Source organism: Gavia stellata, chromosome 3 (genome assembly GCF_030936135.1).
Source record: "Gavia stellata isolate bGavSte3 chromosome 3, bGavSte3.hap2, whole genome shotgun sequence".
In the NCBI taxonomy this organism is placed as follows: Eukaryota; Metazoa; Chordata; class Aves; order Gaviiformes; family Gaviidae; genus Gavia; species Gavia stellata.
This window is the reverse complement of record NC_082596.1, coordinates 72,819,908-72,846,524: the sequence shown is the minus strand read 5'-3', so window position 1 is coordinate 72,846,524 and position 26,617 is coordinate 72,819,908. Positions and strand designations below refer to the sequence as shown.

Here is a 26,617-nt window from a genome sequence, read left to right as displayed (position 1 = left end):
TCTAAATTTTTCCTTACACAACAGGTTAAACATATTACTACAACTCTGCATTAAAAACTACTCCTAAATGTAGAATTACTCCATCTAAGGAAAACATGTTATCTGCAACTCCCTCCCACCCTTCCTGAATACCCTCCCAACTGACATAATCTTATCTCTTTGCATATTACCTTGCCACCAGGTGAAACCTGTGTTTGTCCTTCTGACGTCTGTGGTGTACACGTTTTCTGTGACCCGGGAGATGCTGAAGACACAGGTGTTGATGCTACTGCTGCTGCTGCCAATGCTGGAGGAAGGTCATCTTCATCACTGCAGTTGGTAAAAGCAGACAGATCTTCTCATTAGAAAATGTCACCGGACTTAGACCATACTTGTGCTGGAGGAGGCACTGGAAACCTATATGTCAGCTGTGGTGCTGCAGAGTAGAGTTTTGTGTACTCTTCCATCTGTAATGAAGCTAACTTTTCAAGTAAATTAGATTTTCTAAGCTTTAAAGATTCCTCAGAAGTCGATTGGCTAGGTAATTCTCATCTGCAAATGGAAATATAATGGATATGATGTACAAGTAGTGTTTCTGTGGAGTATGTATATATGAATAAATGAACTGATTTGATATTACTCTACTTTAAGGTTTATTCTTTTCTGCAGAGGCTAGCTGTATTGATAAGAACAGATCTGGTTAGATCTATCCATGGGACCGATTGCTTCATTGGCTTTAGATCAATGGGAGATTTGACACCCATTATGCAGTTAGTCTGTGCTATTGTTTTCAAACCGTTTTTATAGGATTTTGATTGACTCCAAAAAGGAGCTCTTTAGAAACATTCTTGTGAGGGTATCTTTTTCCTGTCCCATTTATTCCATTTACAGAGAAAACATTTTATTTAAAACCAGGTTGCGTGCTTCCCTTGGGCTCTAGGCCGTCAAACTGAGCTCCTTCCATCTCACCTACTGTCACCACTAAATAAAAGCCAGTAGAGAATATTATACCTTCATTTACTTTTGTAGAGGTAGGTAGGCATGGAGGTAGAGAGTCACAATTTGGCCTACAGAACCTTTATTACTGGGAATGATGTGTGAAAAGGAAACACTGCAGCTTGACAGTTTAACGTGCAGGGAAAAATGATGAGAAAAATGATTTATGCTAATAAAATGGCACCAATTTTAACTACCAATTAGGTAGTCACAATGCACAGAAGCCTGCCATACCAGTTTGACAGACACTCTAGAACAGAACTGTACTTGGTTTGGTGCTACTTGAAGGCAGCATGCCTGGGCAACACAGTACTTAAAAACTACATACAGGGCACACAGGATAATGGTGGGTTGTCTGGGTCATAACAATGTTTTTTATTATGGTATAAAGCTATGGTGATGAATGTTATCTTTTCCATGCTTCATTTTTTATTTCTTCTGGGTAAGGATAGAATTCAGCACCAAAGCAGGAAAAATACACTGTTTTAATGCTGGAAAAAAAATGCAAAATCTTTTGGAACTATTCAATAAATGTTTTATTAATGCAACAAGCCAGAGTTGGGCTGTTGACCCAGTTAATCTCTCTTTCAGAAACATGTAGCTGACATTTTTGCAGTCCTTGCTCCCCACTCTCAGCAGGAATACACTGGCACCCTCCCCATCCTTGCTGGGTAAAGCTGCTCTGTTGCATACAAGGAAGTGGAAAATTGTCAAGAACTTGCCAGTTCAGAAGGCTTCTTAGTTTCTGCGAACCAAAGCTAAGGGTTAGAGTCCAGTCTTATCAGTCACCAAGCTATTAGGATGCTAGCTATGAGACTGAGAATTGTCCTTCTTCACTGTATTGCTTTCACAATACTCCTTCACTATTTCTTTGCATTTCCCATATTTGCATTCCAGACAATGATAATTTAAATTGAATAGAATTTGGGTCTACAAAAAAAATGTTAAAAAATCACAGCCTGTATTTTTAACTAGGGAATCTTCAGCCTTACACATGGCCATAGCATAGGTGACACCTTTGGTTAGATGTGTTTATGTGCTGTTCCTCATGCCTAACACTGGGCAACTGAAAATCCACATGGGGGCAAGACATGCTCAAAACTGGTTGCTCAAAAACTCACCAATCAAAAACGGAGAATTCACTCCTGAATACATAACTATTTTTAAAAAAAAATTATACTGTTTAAATGTTGCTTCTCTCTATGTGTGTAATAACACCATTGCCTTTCCCACTGCATGACCCTGCCTCTACTTTCCTTTCCATCCCAGTTGCCTCCCACTGTACTCTTTGTCACTTCAGCTCTTGCCTTCCCAAGTTCTGCTCTTCCCAGACACTACTGAATTCTCCATGGTGCTGTTACTCCCAATGGCCCCTGGCATCCTTTCCCTTCTCTCTAGGACAACCTCTCACTCATTTTCATTTACCCTCTCCTCCTTTCCTCAGTGCTGTTCTCAGGTGTGGGGCCACGCATTCTGCAGGTGCTCAGCAGCTCTGGGGGACCGGCTGACTGTTCACGTAGAGAAGGATTTTCTCTTTGCCCTTTAAGAACAGGTTGGCTAAACACTTTCTCAGGCAATAATGATCTAGGAATAGCTGATTCTGCTTCAGGGATGACCCCCTGAGGTACCTATTTTCATTATTCTATGTCCTATTACCTATAGCTCTCCTTTGGTTGTCACCTTCTGTTTATTGGTAAACACACCCTCTCCAGCCCTAACCTACCCTAGAGCAATTGTTTTCACCCAGATTCTTAAAAACTGATTCCTCACTAGCCTTGCTGTCTTCAACACTAACTTATCCTACTACCTTACTTTGTTGGTCCCATGGGAAATCTGCTTCTGCATACATAACTTCACCAAGGTATCCTTTATATCAAAATTGTCTACACAGCATAACCCTATTCTCTTTGTTTGTCATGTAGCAGTATTTGAGGACCAAGTTTAACACCATGTTTAGGTTAAAAATTAAATCAAAAACTTTTCCAAGTGTCTGGACAAAACCTGTGACTATACCTGCAATAGCATATGAATTTCTTGCCTGTCCTTATATATCAGTGTGCTCAAAGAATAGGATCAGCCATCTCATCCTGTTCATTACCTGCCATATGAATAGTATCAAATAATTGGTCCTCTTAATGTCACAGCCTTTTCCTTTGCTGACTGCTATCTACAAGTCCTGCATTATATATAAAAATTCGAAAAATCAGATGCATCTTGAAATATGTAGGAGATTTCCTTTTCCTGGCTTGTAGAAAAAGAGGTAGTAGAAATGTTGTCTCTTTCAAGAAAAGCACACTGCTGTCTGAGCTGTGCTGGGCAGAGTGAGGGAGCAGGCTTCATTCAGGCCTTGGGAAACTGCTCCTACTCAAATGCTGCCAAGTTCCCCGTCACACATTACCTCCAGGATTAGCAAGCAGTAAGGGAAGCTGGGTTCTCTTCCCAGCTTGAGTTGTCAATTCCCAAGTCCTATCTCATTTTCAGGCCATACTGGTTGATGTATCATAGCGAAAGAGAGCATGTTATGTGGCCTGCTGACCAAGCTGAGGCTGTGTGTTCCCGCATCTCAGCCTCAGTCTCTTGGACAAATACCAATTTGGCTAATTTTTCATTTTGCTCCTAGTTTCAATTTGATTAATTTCTTCTGTTTCTTCTCCTAAATATTTTTTCAGTTTTGGTGATGAAGATTGTTACTTTTTTCCATAACAAAAGCCAGTGTTCTTAATAGTGAGACAGAAAATAACTACATTTTGATATTTATTAGAATCCTTTTGGAGAGAAGGAAAACTTTTGCTAATCATAGAATCATTTAGGTTGGAAAAAACTTCTAAGATCATCAAGTCCAACTGTAATGTTGCTATATATTTAGTGACACTAGAATGTTAAACTGCTGGAGGGGCTAACAGTTGCCATTCCACATAGAAAGCATACATATTTTTTTCTTCATTATGGCATTGGTGTTCTTGTACTAACAAGTTTATGCTGACATTTGTCCCTTTTTTCCTCAGTTTCTGGTGGCCTTGTCTGCCCTTTCATATGAAGGACAAATCAACAAACTGATTTCCACATCTCTTCAGTACCTCACATCTCTAGAGACTCTCAAATCGGATGAATTACGTGTAAATGCGATGCCAAAGTCCTATAGGCACACATCACTCTTGCCGGGACTGAGAGACCTAACTTTGCTGGCTGTAGCTGTAGCAGGCTCAGCAATTTCTGTATGTGACAAAATCACAGAGAGAGAGAGAGAGAGAAAGAGAGCGTGCACTTTCTGAGAGGCAATGCCTGACAGCATGGCTTGACCACCCAACAACTAAGGACTGTTTTCCTCATTTTGCAAATGGGCTTGTAATGAAGCAGACAGAGCTGCTTGCTCCAGCTCACACCAGGTCTTTGACATTTTGTGTGGAAAAGACGTTTTTAATTCCTAACCTATAAGCTCAAACAAAAGCAGAGGGCCTGCAGTTCTGAGGGTTAGCAACTGCACAGGGATGGCAAATTCATTTCATATTGCAAGCTTAAAGATTCTTAGTGATGAAAGGAATGGTATCAATATAAGATCTTTATCATGTAATTGCACTCATGCCTTTCAGAAGGCATAGCTAGAGCAATAATTAGCATCCCCCTTCATTTTCAGCTGTAGTAGGCAAAAACATAAAGATAGTGCTATATGTTACTCACAAACTGTACTGCCTCGTTAACTTCCTCACACGAGAAACTTTAATCTCCTGCTTTTCTGTAGGGCCAGTTGATGGTGTAGTTTCAGGTCGCACTGGAGCTGGACTTCTAAAAATAACAAGAAAAATCTATGTAGCACAGTCTTTATTTAAACTACTTCAGGCATATCAACAAAGTTCTAACTCATCAACACGTATTTATCTTGAAAAGTGGCAAGTGCCCATTGAAGTTCATCCTTTTGTTCTATTTATAGTCCAAAGGCCAGTGTGCATGAACAGAAAAGGATGTGCGAACTCACTCTCCTGTGCATTGCATACCATTTATAAAAGCAACAACTGATTACAAATACAGAGCCTATGTAAGAGACTATGTGGAAATGTCACTGTTTCCAAAATACAACATTTTAATAACAGCCCAACAATTCAGTCATATCAGAAATATTTTTACAAAAAATACCTTTAACAAAAACTATTTTACAAATTGTGAAACCTGTTCTGCTTAAAATAGTTTTTACCTGAAATTAAACATCATCCTTCTGCATTTGAAAGAGCTGCTCAAGGGAAATGAACTAATGGATTTGACCCAAGAAAAGGATACTTGCTAGGAAAAAAGCAAAACTCAGACATGTTTCAGATGCTTGTGAATGTGAAATACATCTGCAGGGCTCCAGCAAAGGACAGAAATGGGAATGAGGAGACCCACATAAGAGGATCTTCTCTTTAACCATTTATCAGTAGAGTTAACTAAGGCTTGACTACAAATAGCATAAATACTAAATACAAGAACTTCATGACCTTGGGAGGAAACCATTTCAACAGTGAGCTTGAGCGACGTGAAGACACATGAATCATCTTAAATGCTACTTTTATTTGAAGCAACACATTATGGTTAAATACACCATATGTGTATTACAAATGCTATAAACATAATAAATATGCCAAACATTAACAGAGTAATTTGAAAGTCTTGATTAATAATTTTTGAAATGGTATTCTGCCATCTCATCTGAAGTCAGATACTAAGTAGTTAAGCAGCCCTACAGATTGCTGGTGGGACTGCTCATGCACTGAGGTACAGTCCACAAATGGCAGAAGTGGCACAATACTGTCACTAATATTACAAGTTTGGGTTGAATTTTTCAAGTCTACTTGCATCATATTAGCCTTCTAAAGCCATAATAAGATAAGCATATTCAATCTTCACAACTGCTGTTCCCTCTGATGCCCCTGTGGGTTTCAAGCTTCATTAACTCTCTCTGATAACTTTTGAACCTGTTGTCCAGCTACAGCAGAACCTACTGGGATGGCACAGCCTTCAGATTATATCTTCAGTTTTCCTATGTGTTTTTTAGTCTTTGGGGAGGTCACAGAGCATAAGATGGAGCAATGGGAAGTATGAGAGTACAAAGGACATACATAAACCATAAACCCAACTTCACAACTTTTGTCGATTTTTTTCCTGCTTTTTGATCCCATTAATTTCAAGAAGTCAGTACAGATAGCAGCAAGATTCATATCTTGCCCCTTCCCGAATGCCAATTTCAGGGTCAGTCATTTGTATCTCAGATTTGCAATGAGATTAAAGCAGAACATTGCAGACAGATTTTCAGACTTTTTGCTGAGTTTGCTAGGCTGGCAAATAACGGGAGAATAAGAGAAGAAAAAAGCCCAAACCATCTTGTTTTAATCTTGAAGTCAGTATGTCTGATCTGGAAATCTGTGAATCAACATCATGATGGAAGCCCCCAGTGGCATTTTCATCAAGTCAGGCTTCAGAGTGGATGACTGCTCTAGCTATTCTTTTCTTAGACAACTTTTGCTCAACCAAAGGTGGCTTTTGACAACTGAAAAAAATTACTAGTTAAATTTACCCAAAGTGATTTTCAATTCAAGTTCTGACATAAGCAGGATAAATATGTTAAGACACGTTTAACAAGTGGATCTGATGGCCAAATCCTCAAGGGGTGTGAATGTGTGTAATGCCATTATTATCAGCTGAAATTCTTGCTCTGAATGAGTAGTTGTCACAATTCTCCAATACCTTTATAAGAGGGTACTTACAAGTTTTAAACCTTTTCATCAACCCAGTGAAAGCAGGAACAAAAACAGTGGTATAAACTACTTGTGAGTTGAAAAATGTTTCCTCAAAATGGTAACAAGCGATGCACTAATACTATCAAGGGGCTCAGGAAACAGCAAAGTGTGTAACAGCAAAGCTGGTAACAAATCTATTTCCAGTTCATGGCTACTTCAAATTTCTCAAGACAACATTATAATCTGTATTGAAAGTAAATCAGATATTTGCACGCAAAGAAAAATTTGAAATAATAATTTCAGTTCCTTTTAAAAGTTTCCTTCTATAAAGCCTGTATATCTCCTTTTGATTCTCACGATTTGCAATTTTAAAAAAAGGGGAGGAGGTGGGACTTTCAAAGCAGTTATTTCAATTGCCAAAATCAATTTTTTGTCTGAAAATATATTGTGCAATTTTGTAAGTAAAGCAGTTTATAATGATGTCAAAGCAAGTTATGAAACTGATTTCTATATGTGAAACGTTTTAAAGTTCTAAGTCTGAATTCATTCTGAAAAAAGTTTCACATGAAAAATTTCACTCAACTGTGATTAAAAGTGTCTGAGAACCAAAGAGGACCTACTCTTTAATCCACAAATAGATGCAAAACTTATTATCTTCCTTTGAATACTGCAAATTTTCAAGTGAACAATAAAAATAAAAGCCAAGATACAGTAACACTAGACACACCTACTCCTATTTCAGTGATTGTAACTGCTCAGATAAACTTTACTTGTATTTTGTATCATGCCAGTAAAATATCCCACTCACTTATTTTGCAAAAGCAATACAATTTTAAGAGCAAAACTTCTTTCCCTTTATTATAAAATTTTGCCGTCATTTTTGTTAGAGGCTGGATGCAGTGACTGTCTTTCCCCTGATGTTTATCAGGCCACAAGCACCATTTAATTGCACATTTCGAGAAGCTGTAGGTTAGCTAGGGTGTAAATTGAAGCTGCCTCTGAATGAAAAAAAGGAGCAGTGGCAATGCCTCAAGACAAAGAGGTTGACTGAATCCAGACTGCCATAAGCACGAGATGAAATATTAGACTAGGTCTACCAACTGCACAGCTGGATTTTTGCCCTCATTAAAGCCTTGATAGGTTAGTTCTTTCCACAACAGCCTAAAAAATCTGTGACAGCTCCTCTTTCATCTCCAAACACTATTTCTCAGTGTGAACATGATCAAAACGGTTGCTACTCTCACTTCAGCAACCAGATGCAAGAAGTGCTCAGCTTGATTAACTCAGAGCCTGATCTGTGTTTTAAAAGTGGCAGGCTTTTAATATCACACAAACTCTTACAAAAGATCTCATTGATATTTGTGAAAAAGAAGCAACTATAAAGCAGAATAATTTCTATTGTTATCTTTTGAATTCTACAGGCAGAATATATTATCTTCTATAGAAGAAAAACATGATTCTTGAAGAGAAGCCTTGTAATTATTTTGGCTAGTTAAATAGAGTCATTATGTGCAGATAACACCATTTGTAGTGTAAAGTCCAATATGCAGTAACTTATGTGAGCTTGAACAAAACTTGAAGTGCTGGAGGATCAGTGGGACTCAGACTTAAAAAGAAAAAGAAAATGTGCAGTGTGTTACAGTTCCTTTACAAGGTTCTGTTTCAATGTCATTAATTCATAAGAAACCTTTTTCCTATATCAGTATCCAACCACTACAGCATAAAAATGAAGGTACTGAACCAAGAAAGACTTACTTAATGTCCTGGCACCTTACATAAAAATCTGTCACTTCCTGATGAGAATGACAATAACAACCAGGAATGTCAGCATGCAGTGGCAGGTCATCAGAAACTGGCCGTGCAGTGAAAGCCCCAGCACACTGCTGAGCAGAAGCCAGCACGCTCTGCTGAACCAGCTTCAGCTCGTTTCACAAGCCTGCACAGAAACATAAACAAGTCCTAGAGAGAGATCCCCCCAAAACCAAGAAATTAATTTTGTTCTCAGAGTAGCAGCCAACAGGGCTACTGAAACCAAAACTGCTCACAAAAATTATGCACTCTGGAACATTACAGGTGACCACAGATGTCCACTGATTTAGCTTGAAACTTCCTCGGGGACATGATGTAGGTGCTCGTGCTGAGGGACTCGGGGGGTCCCACCCCGGCTCAGCTGTAATGGGGAGACCAGTTTGCAGGGCTGCGGCTATGCTGCTGCCTGCACCACCCCTTTGCATACCGTAGCTTCCACAGACTGACATGCCTTCCTCACCCCTGCTAAGCTGGCTCCAGGCAGACCTCTGTACTTGTTTGAAACGTGGCAAGTGGGCCGTGTGGGAGCAAACGATTGTGCACCTAGTAAGCTGAAAGGGATAAAACAACTTCTCTTTCCCTGGAAGATCCAGTTCAGAATTTTAAAACCATCACAGTTTGCTGGGGAAACCCTCTTTCTGCTTTTTTCTTTAACAGGCTTTATCCTCTTTGCTTCTGTCTGTGCCTTTTTTGCCATCTGGAACAATCTCTCTCCCTCCATACTCCCAGTCTAAGGCCAAGAGGTAGAGGGTAAAAGCTCCATGATTTACAAGGATACAGCCATCTGCATGAAGGTTGACCTGCCTTCAGGTGCTGACTCATGGGAAAAAAAAACCCCACTGGCTGATTTTTAGCTTCAGAACTCCCTTTGAGTAGGAACATGGTAGTGAAATCTTGGGGAGAAAAAGCAAGGAAGAAAGGAAAAATATGTGATAGCCTATGTCAAAGACCTAGTCTAACAAGCCTAACAAACTAAGCAAACAAACACAGATATGCAAATCTTTTCTCAGTCTGTGCTCTAAGTGTTTCACACTTTTATTTCTTTTCCAAAGTTATGGCCATCTGAAGCTAAGAAACAATAATATGTGCCTTTTCACTCTGATATGGTAGCTTTTCTCAGAAGATAGGTTAGCTCTCCAAAAGGTTATGTGGACTTTTGAAAGCTATTGCCAGCATCAAACTTTCTGAATAAAGGGTTTTTTTCTTTTTTTTTTTTATTTTTAAACTGGGCTTGTATATAGATTGCAGATGTACAACAAAGCTCCTTGCTACAGAGCAGCAGCCTGATCCAAAAACAGCTTGTGGGCTTTCCTTATCCTCCTCACTTCAGTTCTGTTTCTTTTAAAGGAAAAATTTCCCTCCCCTCCCTTGTCCTTGTAATGAAAATGTATCTGCAGTTGAGACGAAAATGTGATGCTCCTGTGGTCCAACAGATAGGTAATGATGATACAGAAACTATTCTCTTCCCCCAGCTCAGAGTAATGTTGCAGGTCAACACCCAGTATCTAAGGTCAAACTGAGCTACAAATCCTACCTCTCCACACAGCAACCAGGACAGCCATTATAAACACTGTGGTTTCCAAAGAGCCTAGGTGCAGTTTAAGGGACACAGCCAAAGAAATGCACCTCGAGTTCGGTATTTCATCAACTTAACCTTGTCTGAAAGGTCTGAGTACTGCTCCTTTCTCTGTAGTTCGGAGATTAAGAATACAATTGCAAACAGTTCATCAGCATCTGACTTCAGGCAATAGGTCAAAGAGGTCTTTAATACCCGAATGAAGAACATAGCTAGGTGTCCTATCTGCAATCTTTAATGCACACTGGCATGCAAAGGGTATGCAACAGTTCAGCCTGAAGTTATGACTTTGATGCAGAAATTACTGGGTGAGGTTCCTGTAAAAAGCCATAGTAGCAGATCCATTTACCTGTCCACTGGATTGAGGCCAGGCTGATGTGTATTTAGCTATTCACTTTGTGTTTGGAAACGCTGGTTGAAATGTTTCAGTTGGAGAATGAATGTTTCTTTATTTTTGAGGATGAAGATTGAATGAAAAAGCAGCTTTTTAAAAGAAATTAATATTTGTTAGGAAGAAGTCAACATAGATAAAGGTTTTAGTTTTCCTAGAATATTTCACAATACATTTAGAAGGAGATATGGAAATGTTATGTTTCAGACTCTACCTCATAAAGTCCATTCTGATTCTAAGAAAACACAACCTGCTTGGATTCACTGAAGTTCATGTCAGGTAAAACCAAGCACATAGTTTTTGATCAGCTTCAATTCTGACCTGCCTAAAAGTTCTTTTGTATATGTCTATTATTCTAGGGAACTGAAGTCTTTAACTTGAGGAAACAAGATGTCCATAATCATCCAGGTGACACACCTATTATTAGCCTCCAAATGGCAATGTGGGGTGATGTGGCTATTGCGTACCACGGCTATTGCGTACCACAGCTATTGCTGGATGGCTGGTCCAAAACTTCAGCTCTGTGATGCTTAGAAACCACCTACCCAGAAACTGTCCATGGATAAGGCCCCAGACTTGAAGACCTGGTGTTACTTTGCAATCTTTCTAAGAACTGCTGTTAGATACAGTGTCCAAGAGAGTTTTGTGGGCCACAGCCATCTCTATCAATTGAAATTTCTAAATAAAAATCAGTTCATGTGCCTTGAAGTCTTGAGCAGCTGATAAGTAGCTGTACAATAAATTCCATTTCTCTGAGAACACTACTACCACCACTCCAGAACCCTAGCTTTCCTTACAAAACAGAAAAATTGGTTTTTTTCTTAAAAAAAAGTTGTCTTGAGTTATGATTCCAAAGAGTCCTAAGTCAGTGCAACTGATAGAAAAAGTCAGTGCGCAGAGTACATATTGTTGGATAAGCTAGAACAAATGCCCTGTGCACATGCCTATATGCTGTTGGCAAGCTACCCTGACGTTCACTGGAAGTGTGTGTATAAAGACAGATACTGAGTTGTTAGTTTCAGATCCAAGATGTGTACAGATTAGGCAAATACCAGTACGCTTTGCACCTTGCTCATATGATCATATCACCTGCAGAGAGCCAAAGTTCTCTGAAAAAACTGGTTGAGATTCACGCTGCACCAGGTACTCCAGCAGGATGTTAGCTCAGATACCAAGAGATGATAATTCAGATATTAATATAGTCTGTGCAGGTGAGAAAGGAAAGGGAAAAGCACAAGAATGCAGACATTACTTTGAGGGACACACCTACCTTGATGATACACAAAAGTTATATCTAAGATGTATCATCACTTTGGTCAGAAAAGGTGTAGGAAATATTCACATAAATTGAAAGGCAGCAAAATTCAAAGACTAGTGTACATCAGATGCATGAGCCACAGCAGGGGAAGCTCATTCTGACAATCTGAATGACCAAAGCTTACTCTGCATTGGGCATTCAGACGAGTGCCTCCAATTACTTCTGATTCATCTGTACCCTGTATAACTTGATATAATTTAGTATTTTCCACCCTTCTTTTCTGGTGTGCAGCATCATCAAGCTCTGTGAGATAACATTTAATTTTATGTTACGTGTTGAGCAGCTCCTAATGTAATTAGTCCTAATGTAATAGCATAATTTGGTTTTGGATGGGAAGATTTACAAAGAAAATGAGAATAAATGAATGCACAAAGCACCAGCTGGTGCTTATACCTACTCCCACATAAGAAGAATATTTCTATTTGCAATCCTATGAAAGATGAGATAATTTGGATAACAAGGATCAACAAAGGGTGATGCAGCAGTTGGTCTAAACAGAAAGAAATCCACAGACAAATCCTCAACCATGTGGGATGTAAAGCACGCCAAAGCTGGTAGCAATCCAAAAGCATGTTAGAAGGGAAAATAAATATTGCAGTCCATAAAAGCACCACATGGTGCACAACAGCAAGTGGCAACAGCGACAAGAACAGTAATAACTGACCAGCTAACTTGAGGGCTTCAGTTGAAGAGGGCTTCTTCACTGACAACACTTGGGCAGCTGCTTCAGAAATGCAGGAATTTGCGTTTACACATTTGATCAGTATTTTGCATAAGAGGCTATATAATCTCCATCCTTGGAGGTTTTCAAAATTCAGCTAGACAAAGCCATGGCTGACCTGATCTAGTGTTTGTGACAGTCCTGCTTTTAGCAGGAGGGTGGACTAGATGACCTCCAGATGTCCCTTCCAATCAATAGTTCTATAATTCTATGATAAATAACTAAAATTTCTCAGAAACAATGTCAGTTACTATTTCCATTTTTCAAAACATAACCTCAAAAGAGTGTATCTAAATATTTTAACATCGGGATAGCCTTGTGTGTGTAACAGTAAACAACTACTCACAAAACAAAGACTAACTAGCCAATGATGAAGAAGGTGTTAGTGTTTACATGTACCAGCTCTTGAAGACCTGCAACCACCCGAATCAGACCCAAATCTAAACTTCCCTAAGCTCCAAGTGACCATGAACAAAAAAATACTTTATCAGCAAATCCAATAAATGCCAGATAATTCCTGTATTACTGATTTTATTTCAGTTGCTTACCAAACTTTCACAGAATCACAGAATCACTAAGGTTGGAAAAGACCTGTAAGATCATCAAGTCCAACCATCAACCAACACCACCATGCCCATTAAACCATGTCCCACAATGCCTCATCCACACGTTCCTTGAACACCTCCAGTGAGGGTGACTCCACCACTTCCCCGGGCAGCATGTTCCAGTGTTTCACCACTCTCTCAGTAAAGAAATTTTTCCTAATATCCAGCCTGAACCTCCCCTGGTGCAAATTGAGGCCATTTCCTCTTGTCCTTTCTTTAACTTTAGGCATTTTTGCTAACATTTCCACCGTTTGACTTGTCCCAAGATGAAAGTTTGGCTTGGCAAACAGGCTATGCCTGAGAACAACCAGTATTTTGTCTGGTTCCACAGTATTAGCAATTCCTGACGTCTGTACTAATTTGGTCTAATTCTTCACAAACTAGAATTCCTGAAGCTGGTGCAGCAGAGTTATACTGGGGATTACATTCAGACATATTTAAAGAAGAGATCAAAATAAGAAATGTATAGACCTTTATGTTAAATACAGCCAAACTCTGTGTGGGAGAATCTGTGTGCACATGCACACACTTATACACACTATAGGCTTACCCAGGTGGTTGTAGCTGGAGAGAAAACAGACACTTCAAAGAGTTTTCAGGAGAGGTTTGTGTATAGGCATTGTGGAAGTTGCACAGATGGTGCTTCTGTCTGGCAAAGCTTTGAATAAGGAGAGGAATAAGGGAAGGAATTATCTTGATGGGGTTCTGTGGTTAGCCATATATTTATTACATTTAACAAATGAAGCAGGCTGGCAATTAGGTGGGAAATTTCTGGAAAGAAAGTTCAAGAGGTTATCTTTCTAGCAGCCCATCCCTTTACTAAGAAATGCGTGAGGTTTATAAAAAGGTGAAAAGGTGACTATGTGATTCACATCCACTTGATATGCTGCAGGAGAGAAACCTCTGCATCCCTGATCGCTAGATGGGCAGGGCCTCTAGTCAAGAGGACAGTGCGACCAGAGGTGATAACAAACTGGGTGACTACATTTTCATTTTTATATGTCCTAGGAGACAGCCTGAACCCTGACCTCTCAAGGCTAAAAGAGTCAAATAAAAAAATCCCAGCTGGAGGCACGTGGTGAGAGCCTTACCAAAACCATACATAAGAACATGCAGTAATCTCAAACCTGAATTAAATTATATACCTAATCAGTGAATTCTCCCTGAACACTTCTCCCTCGACACTTCCACCTGGACACTGAGTTAGATACCTGGGTGTAAGGAATTTTCCAACAGACAGGGAAATACCTCTGTTACTTTCTCATAATCCCTTCTGGCCCATTTGGCACCATGACAGGTCCTCCTCTTACAACACTAAAGAAGAAAACGTTCTGTTGGAAAGGCTTTTCTAGCTCTAGTGGAAGATGAATTCCTCTTGTCGGTCATAAAAGAGACTGACATGATCACTGCCTCCCCTGCAGACTTGGGCCCTGCATCCCAAAAGAAGTACCTTTAAAAATCATTGCAAAATGACTGGCATTGCAAATTCCAAACTAGACCAATGTTCACATAAACATATTTTTACTACATGCCTTAACAAAGCATGCCTCACTATGCAAGGTGGTAACTGCAAACTAACAGTATCTCTTCTTGATTCGATACAGGCAGTATAAAAAGCAAAAAACCGCAAATACATAAATAACACAATTTTCCAGGTATTTCTTGCTCCATAAACCAACAATATGTTCTGCCTTGTCCAAAAAGCTTATGCCCCAGCTATATAGTTGGGCTGTACTTCTCTGTACGTATTACTCGGGTGTTGATGAAAATGTGTGTGCTCTCAACTCTGTCACAACAGAGCTGTAATAAAGATACATCAAACTCTTCTTGGTAGGACTCCTGTGTCTTATCAAGATAACTCGTGGCTCTCCTATTTAACCCACTTTCGAAATTCCCCTCCTGTTAGTTGCTCTCATTTGACTTTGTTCAGCTGAGAGCTCTGTCATGTGCAGCCTGGATGGATCCAGCTGAGGTAACCGTACAACTTTGCCTACTGTCACTGTCCGGATCTGCTGCTCTGCTAGTGGTTATCAGCAAAGCAGCAGGGTCAGCAAGGGGAATGTATGACTGTGTCCCAATTCATTGTGCACTATATCAGTCTTAACTGTGGAATAAGGAAAGTGTAAGCTAGGACACTGCAGCACGTGTTGGGGTACTGAGTCACCAGCTTTTTCCTCACCGAATGTGGGAACCAGCACTTGACACAATCTGGGAGGAAAAAAAATCCTATCCAGAGGAGGGAAAGCTACAGAGACACACATCACTGCTTTCCAAAAGCAGGGAGGAGAGAGGACTCTACTCTTCTGTGGTCCCACATCCTCCTGCAGCTTAGTCTGATGTGTACAGGTTAGCTATTAACAGGAAGATCAGGAGACGAACCTTGCACTTCCAGCCTGTGCACCAAATGACAGAGCAAATTTCACAAGCTTTCCCCTCCTGAAAGTTGACAAAATAGTGCAATTACAGCTTCAGCTGTGGGTTTTCATCCCATATTTAAAATGACTTTGATATAGAAAGATCCACAGTTTGCCAACAGACACAGAAAACAAGTGAATAAATTGACTGATACATGATGACTTTGCATAAGCACATTATACACCATTCTGAGGCCATGTCCAGCAAAATGGTTGGAGACCCGATTGTAGCAGAAGTGGCTATACCACACATAGATATGAGTACTTACTAGTTGAACCAGAACTAATTCTACAAAGAGCTATAGCAATTGTTAGCTAAATTGAGTCTGCCATGGCAGATGCTAAAATAATTGCTCAGGGGGATTACAGGCCATATCCAGGCAGTTAATTCATTAGAAGTGTAATCTTCAGAGTGGCAATGGATGAGCAGACAAAATGGTAGCAAAGAGAGCACAGTTCTTTAATCAAACAAGCACTACTGCTCTCCTTCCTCACCTTCTATTTCCCTATTTGTATGAACAATTCATACTTCAGTTAATGATCAAAACTGCATGTTTGCTTACTAGCTAGCCTGAACAAATTTCCCAGTGTCTTGTGTTTGGAAAAAACAGAGCATTTTGCTAGTGCATTGTACAGTCATCAGTAATTAAATAGGTGAAGTCACTGTCCCTGCTATAAATCCCTTGCATGAAAAGAGTGGAGTATTGTTAAATAGCTGTGACAGATACTGGTTTCAACTGGCAAGATATTTCAGCAAACAAACATTCCTCAAACATTCACACAGGTGTTGTCTACAGGAATGTCTGCATAGGTGCTTGCAGGAATAAAAATTATATTCCACAGGGAGGGTTTTTGTACAAAGGATATTTATGTATTTCTCAACTAAAGAAGAGAAAAACTCTCAGGTGACTTGCCTGACCAGTATGAACTAACCCTTAGCTCTACTCAGATGCAATTCCTAGCAGAGCAAAGGCTCATTTATGTCCATCCAAGTCCACAAAATAGAGGTTATAGAGGATATTATTGGCAAATAGGTCACATGCTGGCTGTCTGCAAAGGTGCATATGTCCCTGTAGAAAGGGAAGCCACTTGAAGGAGAAAGAGAATTGGTTAGACACTGAATTTATTTTGCATTATTCGCTGAGTTTTGAATGCAGGCTGTTAAAATTGGTCTACCCCTGAGCATTGATTACTTGTATATTTGCATGTCCAGGACACAGACACAAAGCAATAAAACAACACCATTTCATTTGGCACAACTGACTGTAGAGGAAACAACGCTTGACATAAACCAGATAAAAATAAGTATTAGACAAATATACATCGGACAGCTGCATACAGAGAACTCCAAAGTGACTTTTATGAATTTATAAGCTTGGATGTGTGCAAAAGAAAACAGTAAAATTAGCTTTGCAGCCAGGTTGCCATCCTTACTCATGCTGACTAGAACTTCACCGCACAAAGCACACAACTCATTTACAGCTTAGCATGATGAAGGGGAGAATCTATTACAAAATGTGAAATGTAAAGGCTTTTCTACAGATGTTATGCAGAAGTTCAGCAAAGGTGAGTAAGGAAAACAAGTCTTTAGCCACGTTCCAAATCACATGGGGCTTTACAAACCAGGTTCTCTTGAACCGCTTCTGGAAGTAACAGGAACCAAACAAAGGGTGTTGTGGCAAAGACAATACATGAAAACCATTTCTATTAAACAAAGAAATAGGTCACTGTGTAACATACTGGGGTTGTTCAGTCTGGAGAAGAGGAGGCTCAGGGGAGACCTTATCGCTCTGCTCAACTACCTGAAAGGGGGTTGCAGAGAGGTGGGTGCTGATCTCTTCTCCCAAGTGACAAGTGATAGGACAAGAGGAAATGGCCTCAAGTTGCACCAGGGGAGGTTTAGATTGGATATTAGGAAAGATTTCTTCACTGAAAGCGTTGTCAGGCATTGGAACGGGCTGCCCGGGGAGGTGGTTGAGTTGCCATCCCTGGAGGTATTTAAAAGACATGTGGATGAGGCGCTTAGGGATATGGTTTAGTGGTGGACTTAGCATGTGTTAGGTTAATGATTGGACTTGATGGTCTTAAAAGTCTTTTCCAATCTAAAGAATTCTATGATTCTATACGTGATGAATTTTCTCAGTGGTCCTAAGAAAGTTTTGTAGAGGTCTGAAAAGGGCAACGGCACAAGATAAAAGTGGGTGATTCTAAATATGAAGTAGACTTTGCAGCCCCTTGGTCAAACAAACAGGAAAATCATGGCCTGCCAGGCTAGAAGTTACAGGTCATTGCTTGGTGAACTTTACACAGCAACTTGGGATGAGCAAATTGACCAGTAACACCTGCTTGAGATAATGTTTGGAAAATGCCTCACAATATCCTGCATTTATTGATGTTTTCCCTACGGACAAGAAGCAACAGACCTTACATTAGGGTCCTGCAGGCTGGAGTTCTTACTGGGGTTTACAAAAGAGGTCTCTTCTTTCACAGCCTGTTAAAAGAAGGAGACAAAGTTTAGTATAACATCCATACACTTATGATAATACATCTGTTTATTAAAAAAAATGTTCCTGTAAGCACCCCAGAAACTGCAATACCCAAAATGACTACTCTGCCCAGATTTAAAAGGCACAGTATTTTTTTTTTTCACCTCCTACAGTTGAGATTTACTGTGATGAGCTACAATAGACAATGTGCAGAGCAATAGTGTTAGGAAGAAATTGGATAGGGATAAAGGAGGAGAAGGAAAGAAACACTGATATTTATGGTTCCTCCAGAAAGCATTTGAGAAGAAATAAAAATCCCCAGGCAAACATACTGTAGTTGAGTTGTTCTTTTAATTGGAGTAAAATAAATATTTATGTAGTCTAATCAAAACAATGATGCCAACTTTTTATTCAGTCTTTGAAAAATTAATTGAAAATTGGGATCCCCTACATATAATCACACTGTACATGCAATTCACAGAAAATCTCACCCACTACTGCTCTCTGCTAAATTAGAGTCCTGTCTCTCACATACCATTTGTCTATAGGGTTGAAAATACTAGTACTGGAAAATGACTTACATGAAAATTCCTTGATTACTGAGGAAACGCCCAATTCAGGCAGGTGTTGGTAGATTACACTCTTCAATTGAGATGCAGGGTTCCACAAACCACATATAAATGCCAGTGTCAGTGCAACACTGCACCCCTCTACAGAAAATACTGGCTGAAGACACAAGAGTATCTCCAAATTGGTAATGGACATTGCAGGCTCTGACATTTCCATTCTGCTAAATGCATAGAAGGAAACTGATACGGGCCTACGACAGAGTGATTTTTCAGTGTTCAATATCTAAACCACAATAATTTGAGGCCATCAGTCCAGATCAAATAGAACTAAATGTGTCAGTCTCATCCTCTTCAAAAAGGATGAGACAGGTTCCTTCAAATCCATCAAATCCAAATCAAAGGATTTTACAGGCATGTAAAAATATTGTAAATTTGACGTGAGACCTTCCATTCAACACAAACTGATATATTCCATTTGAGGGTACTCATAAGAAAAAGAAACAAAATGTAAGCTGAGTTTCTTCTGTACTTTAGCAATGAACTACAAAATATCAGTAGGGATTCTCAGTGCTTGGGGAAATTGCCCAAGTTGTGATATTTTTAGGTTTGTTTCTCCCTTGTGCCAGAGAGAACAAAACCCCCATTGCTACTTCCCAGGTCATTATTTACCAGAGCATCAGCCATGGTGGGAAGAGACTGTTCCAGCTTGTACACCCAATTAACTGTATGGGCAATTAAACTGGAACCACTGGGAGCGTGGCAGAAAGCGAACTCTGTCGTAGGCCTTCTCCAGCCTAGGAAAGTACCTGAGGTGATGGGTTAGGGAGCATTTTGAGATAAGTCCTTCTGTAACCCTTCCTATTAGTGTTGTTGCACCTTGTATATTAATACCAAAACAAACATCAGCAGAGAGGGGACCCTCTGAACCTCATCAGCAGGTTTGTCCCTCTCCTAGGGGGCTAGTTTACACAGATGAAGCTAGTTTACTCAGAGGAGAACAGGTTCAGCAGTGGGTATTGAAGAAGCTCCACCCCAACATACTGCTTTTACGTATTTGGGTTTAATCAGCCCCAGCCAGAGATTTCCTCAGTCCTGGGCTCTAAACATTAAGGAATCAGATAAAAGTGGGACATAATGACACCACCACCACCATTGTAACTCAGCCACCAAATGTTTTGCAGCTAAGGTTTTCAGTGAATTAGCGTCACACTGTGAATAATTTCAGGAGCAGGAGTGCAATTTTTAAATTTTAATAAATTCATAACTTTAAGAAATTTAGCTCAGCTCTAGAAAACTTTTTTTTACTGGTCTTCTAGTAGCTCTGTCTAGCATAATGTTTTTTCAAAATCTAGTGCTTTCTTGAAAGGAAAGGAAGTGTTTTTTAAGGAATTGAGGGAAAGCATTGAAAATCATTCTTTGTTGGCACAGATGAGCAGTGAAGTAGTATTTCTTTGTTCTACAGAAATTATAATGCTTTTTATAAAGCTGTTGGGTTTCAGAAAGCTGTAAACATGAATCCAGCTGTCAGAAACTTAATACACAGTCTGTTCTTCCATGCTGATGTCTTAACATTTTATTGTTAAGCCTGACAAGCTAGCTGCTTATTATGTGTCAAATTGGCTACTTTTTAAAACCATAAATTCTACTTCATTCCAATTTTCACCATATTAATTGAGCTGCATTTTAAGATGCACTTGCACATAACAATAGAAAAGAGAATACAGAGATCAAGGATGCAGTGCAGGGGCTGTGACCAGGAATGAAATGATTAAGATTCCCCCTACTTAAAAACTGTAAGTCATGGACCTCATTAGCCAGTCTAGAGGGCTTCACTGTACTAGTCCCTAACAGCTGACCCTTGGTTTCTTCTCAGCTCTCTGACTACATTACCACTCTCTTTTGTCTTTTCTACATTGGAAGGCTAAATCTGCATCTCAAGAAGTGGTGTATTCCTAAATGGCATAATCAGCATCCTAAGGAACTTCTCTTGGTATTAATTTTCTCGGTTATTACTCATGCTTTAGAGAACAGAAGAGACTCCTGTACCCACAAGTAAGTACTGCAGACCAGTGAGCAAGTAATCCCATGCCAAACTGGAGGGAGAGAGGGAGCATCTAAAGAAATGGAGAGGCCTGAACATCCTCAGGTGATGCAGGCATGCACACTGGGTGTCACGCGTGTGCATTGGCAGGTACACATTAATAAGCAGGGGGTAATTCTCCTTGCCCTGTACCTCTCCTCCATGCCTATGGATGAATCACAGAATCACAGAATCAATCACTAGGGTTGGAAAAGACCTGTAAGATCATCAAGTCCAACCATCAACTAACACCACCATGCCCGTTAAACCATGTCCCACAATGCCTCATCCACACGTTCCTTGAACACCTCCAGTGAGGGTGACTCCACCACTTCCCGGGCAGCATGTTCCAGTGTTTCACCACTCTCTCAGTAAAGAAATTTTTCCTAATATCCAGCCTGAACCTCCCCTGGTGCAAATTGAGGCCATTTCCTCTTGTCCTGTCGCTAGTCACTTGGGAGAAGAGGCCAACACCCACCTCTCTGCAACCCCCTTTCAGGTAATTGTAGAGAGTGATGAGGTCTCCCCTCAGCCTCAGACTGAACAACCCCAGTTCCCTCAGCTGCTCCTCATAAGACTTGAGCAGACATAGGAAAATGTTATACCTGCAAACATTTCTGCAAAGGGCTTCAGCCATCAAGAACTGTATGGCCCTTGTTTTACTTGTTGGCTTGTTGGGTTTTGGTTTGTTTGTTTTCAGAAGGAGACCAGTAAGTCATCAGGTGACAGTATGTTTCTTTTATTTTTTCCTCCTAACTCAGCAAATGACACTCACCACACAAGGACTTCCTCAGCCTTACTGAAAAGATGTGAATGTAAAACAAAGGTTACACTTGTACACAACTCTCACAATATAATTCCCAGATGGTTTGCCTTCGTTTGAAAACAAGTGCATGTGCTAGGGCCAGGATTTGTGTTTCCACTGCAGGATGCCTTCCATCAGTGGAACAAGGGAGTTTAGCCAAGGCTAGCAGGAAGTACCTGGTGGGGAACGTATATGGAGAGCCGGGCAGAGGCTCTGTCACCCACAGAAAGCCCAGCACTGAGCTGTGTAAGAAGGACAGAGGCGGCAGCAGCATGGACCTGCTCAGATCTCCTTAACTAAGGCAGATTCTCCCCTCACCCAGAGGCTGCTGCTCTGAGAGGGAGAGGTTTCAGGGCATAGCAGACCTGGAAACTTCATTTATACAGAAGCAGATTCATTTAATAATTACCCAAGAGAAACAAGCTGGCTCTTCTGACTATCAGACTGCAAACCAAACAAAATTAAAGGTCGATCCATATAATCCATCCGCAAAATGCCATTCTCTTTTCTTATCTGCACTGGGCCCAGAGCAAAAGAAAAATTATTGATGTTACAATTTCATATGCCATTAACTTTCTGGATGGTGTTAGAAACAAAGGTAAAGCATTACTTGATCATACTAGAGACAAGAAACATGCCTGGACAGAAATGCCATTGTACAGGCTCTCTTCGTAGATGATTGCTAAGAAAGACTAATTTCACCAAAAGATGAAAAGAGGAGAAAAGCATCTAAGTAATATCAAATTTTGCCCACAGCTGCCTAAGCGATCTACCTATGGGCTGCCAGGCTGATCCTGACAGTTTTCAGACTGCTTTTCAGTCAGCTCCTGAGCACCCACAACCCCTGCTGCTGTCCCAGCAGCCAGATCCTTTGGAGCCTTAGAGAGGGGATGGATGCTCCAGGGATGCCACATCAGACCCTGCTGAGCTTTCCAGCAGGGGTGGGAACACTTTCTGACCCATGGGAGCAACTCCACACATGAATTCATAAGCCCCGGTGGCTGAATTTGCCTAGTGAACAGCCTGTTTTCTTCTGAAGGAAGAGTTAGCCCCAGGATGATGAGGAACCTCAAAATGGGAATTGGTTGCACTGGGCATGTACCAAGTGAGAGAACACAGGAAAGACACAACTTTGGCTGCAGCTTTCTGTGCTTCTGCACAGACGACTAATTCTGGCTGAGACTGTGGGCTGGTGAGCCTCCAAGGGGCAAGGCAGGCTGTGTTCTTCAAACCTCAAGCAAGCACCTTGGGGAGCTAGTGCCCTCTGTGCCTCTCCTCCATCACAAGGGGCATCGCTGCAGCTCTCACCCCATCTGATCCACAATAGCAATATCTTGAATCAGCAAAAAAGACTGCATGAAGAATCTGATCACTGTCGCCAAGGGGGAATGTCAGGTTCTCATCTGAAAAAGACAAGGGTCTGGAAGGCTCATGTGCAACACATGATGTCTTTTATTCAGTAATTTCACAAAGTTCCCACTTACAGAAAGGAAGGGGGAGCAACACAGCTTTCACGTGTTTGGAGATCTTCAAAGGTAAGGAAGCAATGGCCCTCACTGCAGTGGCCTGGAAATACTTCTCTATCTTGGCTCTTTCTGGCTCTGTAACAATGCTAAGGAGGCCTGAAGCATACCAGATTTTTCAGCTCTGCATCAGCATTTTTGTCATTTGTCAGCCATGCCGATTGTTGGTTGATCTCGTTAGATAATACAGGCTAAGCAACACGTTATCGGAAAGAACGCCCTGCCAAGGTAAACCTACCCTGGGGTTTTAATATGTCAAACGTGTCCTTTCAAGGCAGAAAAGCATCACGTTTAGGTCTCTTGGGAACAGACTACTCTGTTTTTCTCCCTCTGAACAGGGCCTGGCACCATGTGTCTCCTGGGCTATGGTGGAGCTCCTACACATCACCACAATTAACAGTACTTGTCTCATCATGTATTAGCACTTACAGGCATGACAGCTAGGAGACATAGCTGACATAACCATAATGTCTTGTCACAGTCTTGTGACACCACTGCCACATTTGCCTCCAGTATCCCAGGGAATAAATTAAAGATTTCCCTTTTCCCACATCCTGTTTATCTAAATTCTCCCTCCCCTTCTGTACTTCAGCAAGGCTGCCACATCATTTCCTCAGCTCCTTCCCTGACTTTGAGGTATCATTGCTGACACACCTCTAATGAGCTGCCATGTATCACATATTGATCATCCTGGCCCACACACATTCAAAATCTTGTATTTTTACACCTCTGGCACCCTTCATTTCCTGTAGCCTCGCTTTTAAAGTTGAGCAAACCTGTTTCCCTGTAGTGACTGAACACAGAGGATTTGAAGCTGAGCCATTTCTAAATTCCATTGTTATGAGCAATTATAACTGATGTGATACTGCACTTGCTGCTGTTCCAGTCGAGAGTCCCAGAGCAGTTACTTCTTTTTACTTAGCCTGAAATTCACCAGTGAGTTTATTGCTCATCCAAGTGGGTGACTAACAGCAACAGCTTTAGCAAGGAAGGATCGTGTACGCAAGGAGCTGTGCAAGCTTCCCCCACAGCCTGAACACCTCAGCTGTGACCTGTTATACTCACGTAATTCCAGTTCTGATCTCTGTGTGAAAACTGTCAAATTGTGCAGTAGCTCTGTGCTGTGAATAGGGACAGGTGGAGGGAGGGAAGAAAGGAGGAGAGGGAAGCAAACAGCATCTAATTCATGATGGAAAGAGGTTAAAATATTGGAAAAGCTGATCCTTTCAAGGTACTTAAGTCAACATCTAGTGAAAGCTAAGAACTCCTCTGGGGATCCAGAAGGATTTGTTTAAGTCCTATTATAAGAAAGATCACCTAGGATTATAAATCCTCAAGTGTCTGCACCTCACCTACTCTATTTTCATTCATGACCTGATTAGGGTTTGAATCCATATCCCCTTAAGTCAATAAAGCTCCAAAGACCCAGCTCACATAAAGACAGTGATTTTTTTCTAGAAATACATGGCAAAAGCACGTGGACTTTGAAGTTGACAAGTCCTTACACTTGAAGCTTTCCTTAAAGGAGACAGCACAATGAAAAAGGCAAAGAATCATAAAAAATGCAGCTAAGACAGACTAGCACTGTGAGTCACCTCACTTATGCACCCTTTCTACCGTAAATAATGCATAGATCCCAGTCTCATTTACATTTGCAGCCATGGCTTGCATCTATGTAAAGAGCACATGCTGCAGGATGACACCTGTACCCGTGCATGTCCTGAGACATTTTCTGTATCACAGTCCAGTCCTTTCCTCGAGGCAACTCTAGGCAGCACAAGCAACCTGCACTTACTCACATGTTTGCAATACTTAAAGCAAAACGACATGATCATCGGTCTGTGCCTGTTTCTAGGACAGGGAGGAAGAAGAGAGAGATGGCTATCTATGTGGCCTAAAAATTTACATGTGTATAAGCTTGTGAAGAAAGTTAGTGTGTGAAAGGGGCTAGAGTCTTGAATGTCCCTTTGTTCAGTGTAAATGTCCCTTTGTTTACTGAGAATCAATGCAGGGGAATCAATTGCTCAGGAACCCAAACCTGGCTGATAGAAGATACCTCACCTCAGCCAAGAGTTTCCCTTGGGGCTGATAAAGCAGAATCAAATGGGATTTTGTATGCTCTTTCTAAATAAGGCCGCATCTCCAAACTACCTTTTCCCACCACTTTTTTCTTAACAAACAACCCATAATGGTCAGTGAGGAACAGCTCGCTAGTAATGTCACCTCTATTTGTCTTCCATAAACTGCACTGCAAAAATGTATCTTAAAAATGGGCTTGGCATTCCCGTGTCTGCAGACAGAGAAAGATGTGAGTAATGCAAAAATCAGCTGCAGTAGATGTCTGAGAAACAGCATCTCAGTTCTTTCCCTGTGCTAACCTGCTAGACTTACATCAACCCAAGGATTTAGGAAAGCTTGAGTAACAGGTGGAGAATACAAACATTGCTTGTAGAAGTCAAACTACTAGAACACAACACACACTGCCTGCCAAAAGAAAAAGCCCTGCTGAGATAGCTGTACATTTGCTCAGGAGCCTGTTCTTAATTCTAAGGATAATTAGGATTTGCCTGGAGCCAAAGTAGATATAAATAGCAACCGAAACCTGCTAGTATCTTTCCTCCATCAGTTGGGCCATGAACTGTTTGGCAAAAGGGACTCTTTGTGATACTAACGAGTCTGATCAATCACAGCATATCAGCACTGACTCATGCAAGCTGCAAAGGGGTTTTAAATGTCAGGGAGAGCTGGTCTTTTGTGTTCTGGCAGCTCCTCACTGCTGCTTTATACCACTCCCTCTCAAATGAAGAGTCTGGAATAAATGCAAAAAAAAGGAAGGAAAAAAAAAGAAGAAAAGATGTCAGTTGCTTCACAGTGTTTAGTGCTCCCCTGGAGCTTAATTATGTGGGAACTGTGATATGCAGTCTGTCAGCTAGAAGGTGGCAGATCCCTGTTGCACAGTTTGAAAGGTGTGTTGTGAAATACTGCTCCTTTGCTCTAGACCTACAGATACTGGATGGCATGCTCTGTGCAAACCACAGGTTCCCACAGTCGTGTGTGGGTTCCTGACGTTTCTCACCTGTGGTGTCTGTGGCAGTGCCTTCCTGGATTCAGCTTCCAGCATCCCCATGCACACTGTAGTTCGATTCTCCAGCTAGCAGAACGGCACATAAATATTTCCATCTTCACCAAATAAACAAACTCACTCATGTTAGTTTCCTGCTGCTTTATAACTCTAAACCACATGCAGGGCTCAGTGATCAGCACATAAACTTACAAATTTTCGGTCTCTAAGTCAGGACTATAGCCGTGGGAGATGGTGTATTGCCCCCTAGGAATGCAATAAACAGCTCTTCAGCATAGTTATGAAATGAAGCAGTGCAAAGACCATCTTCCAGTATATATTTTCAAATGTATCGCATAATTTTCCCTGTTCTTATTTTCGAAATCATAAGCATTGGAATCATTCATTTCTAAGGCGCTCTCTTGTGTTGGTGTCTAGCTGCCATAAAGAAAGAAAACTACAGAAAATTTCCTGTCTCATTTTGTATTTTCCACTTGCAAACATTCACTTCGTTCTCAGAATCAACAAGGACACAGCTTCTTCTACTACATGCAGGAGCTGCCTTCATAAACTTGT

At 40.8% G+C, this 26,617-nt stretch overlaps 1 protein-coding gene across 1 annotated transcript in view; it reads right to left on the bottom strand.

Moving 5' to 3' along the window:
* EPB41L4B (erythrocyte membrane protein band 4.1 like 4B) overlaps positions 1-26,617 on the bottom strand; it is a 185,055-nt gene that overhangs the window by 31,276 nt on the left and 127,162 nt on the right. The window contains exons 19-21 of the mRNA XM_059836006.1: positions 17,941-18,008; positions 4,654-4,758; positions 171-309 (exon numbers count right to left, since the gene is read on the bottom strand). Coding sequence (XP_059691989.1) covers positions 171-309; positions 4,654-4,758; positions 17,941-18,008 — 312 coding nt within the window. The remainder of the gene's footprint in view (positions 1-170; positions 310-4,653; positions 4,759-17,940; positions 18,009-26,617) is intronic.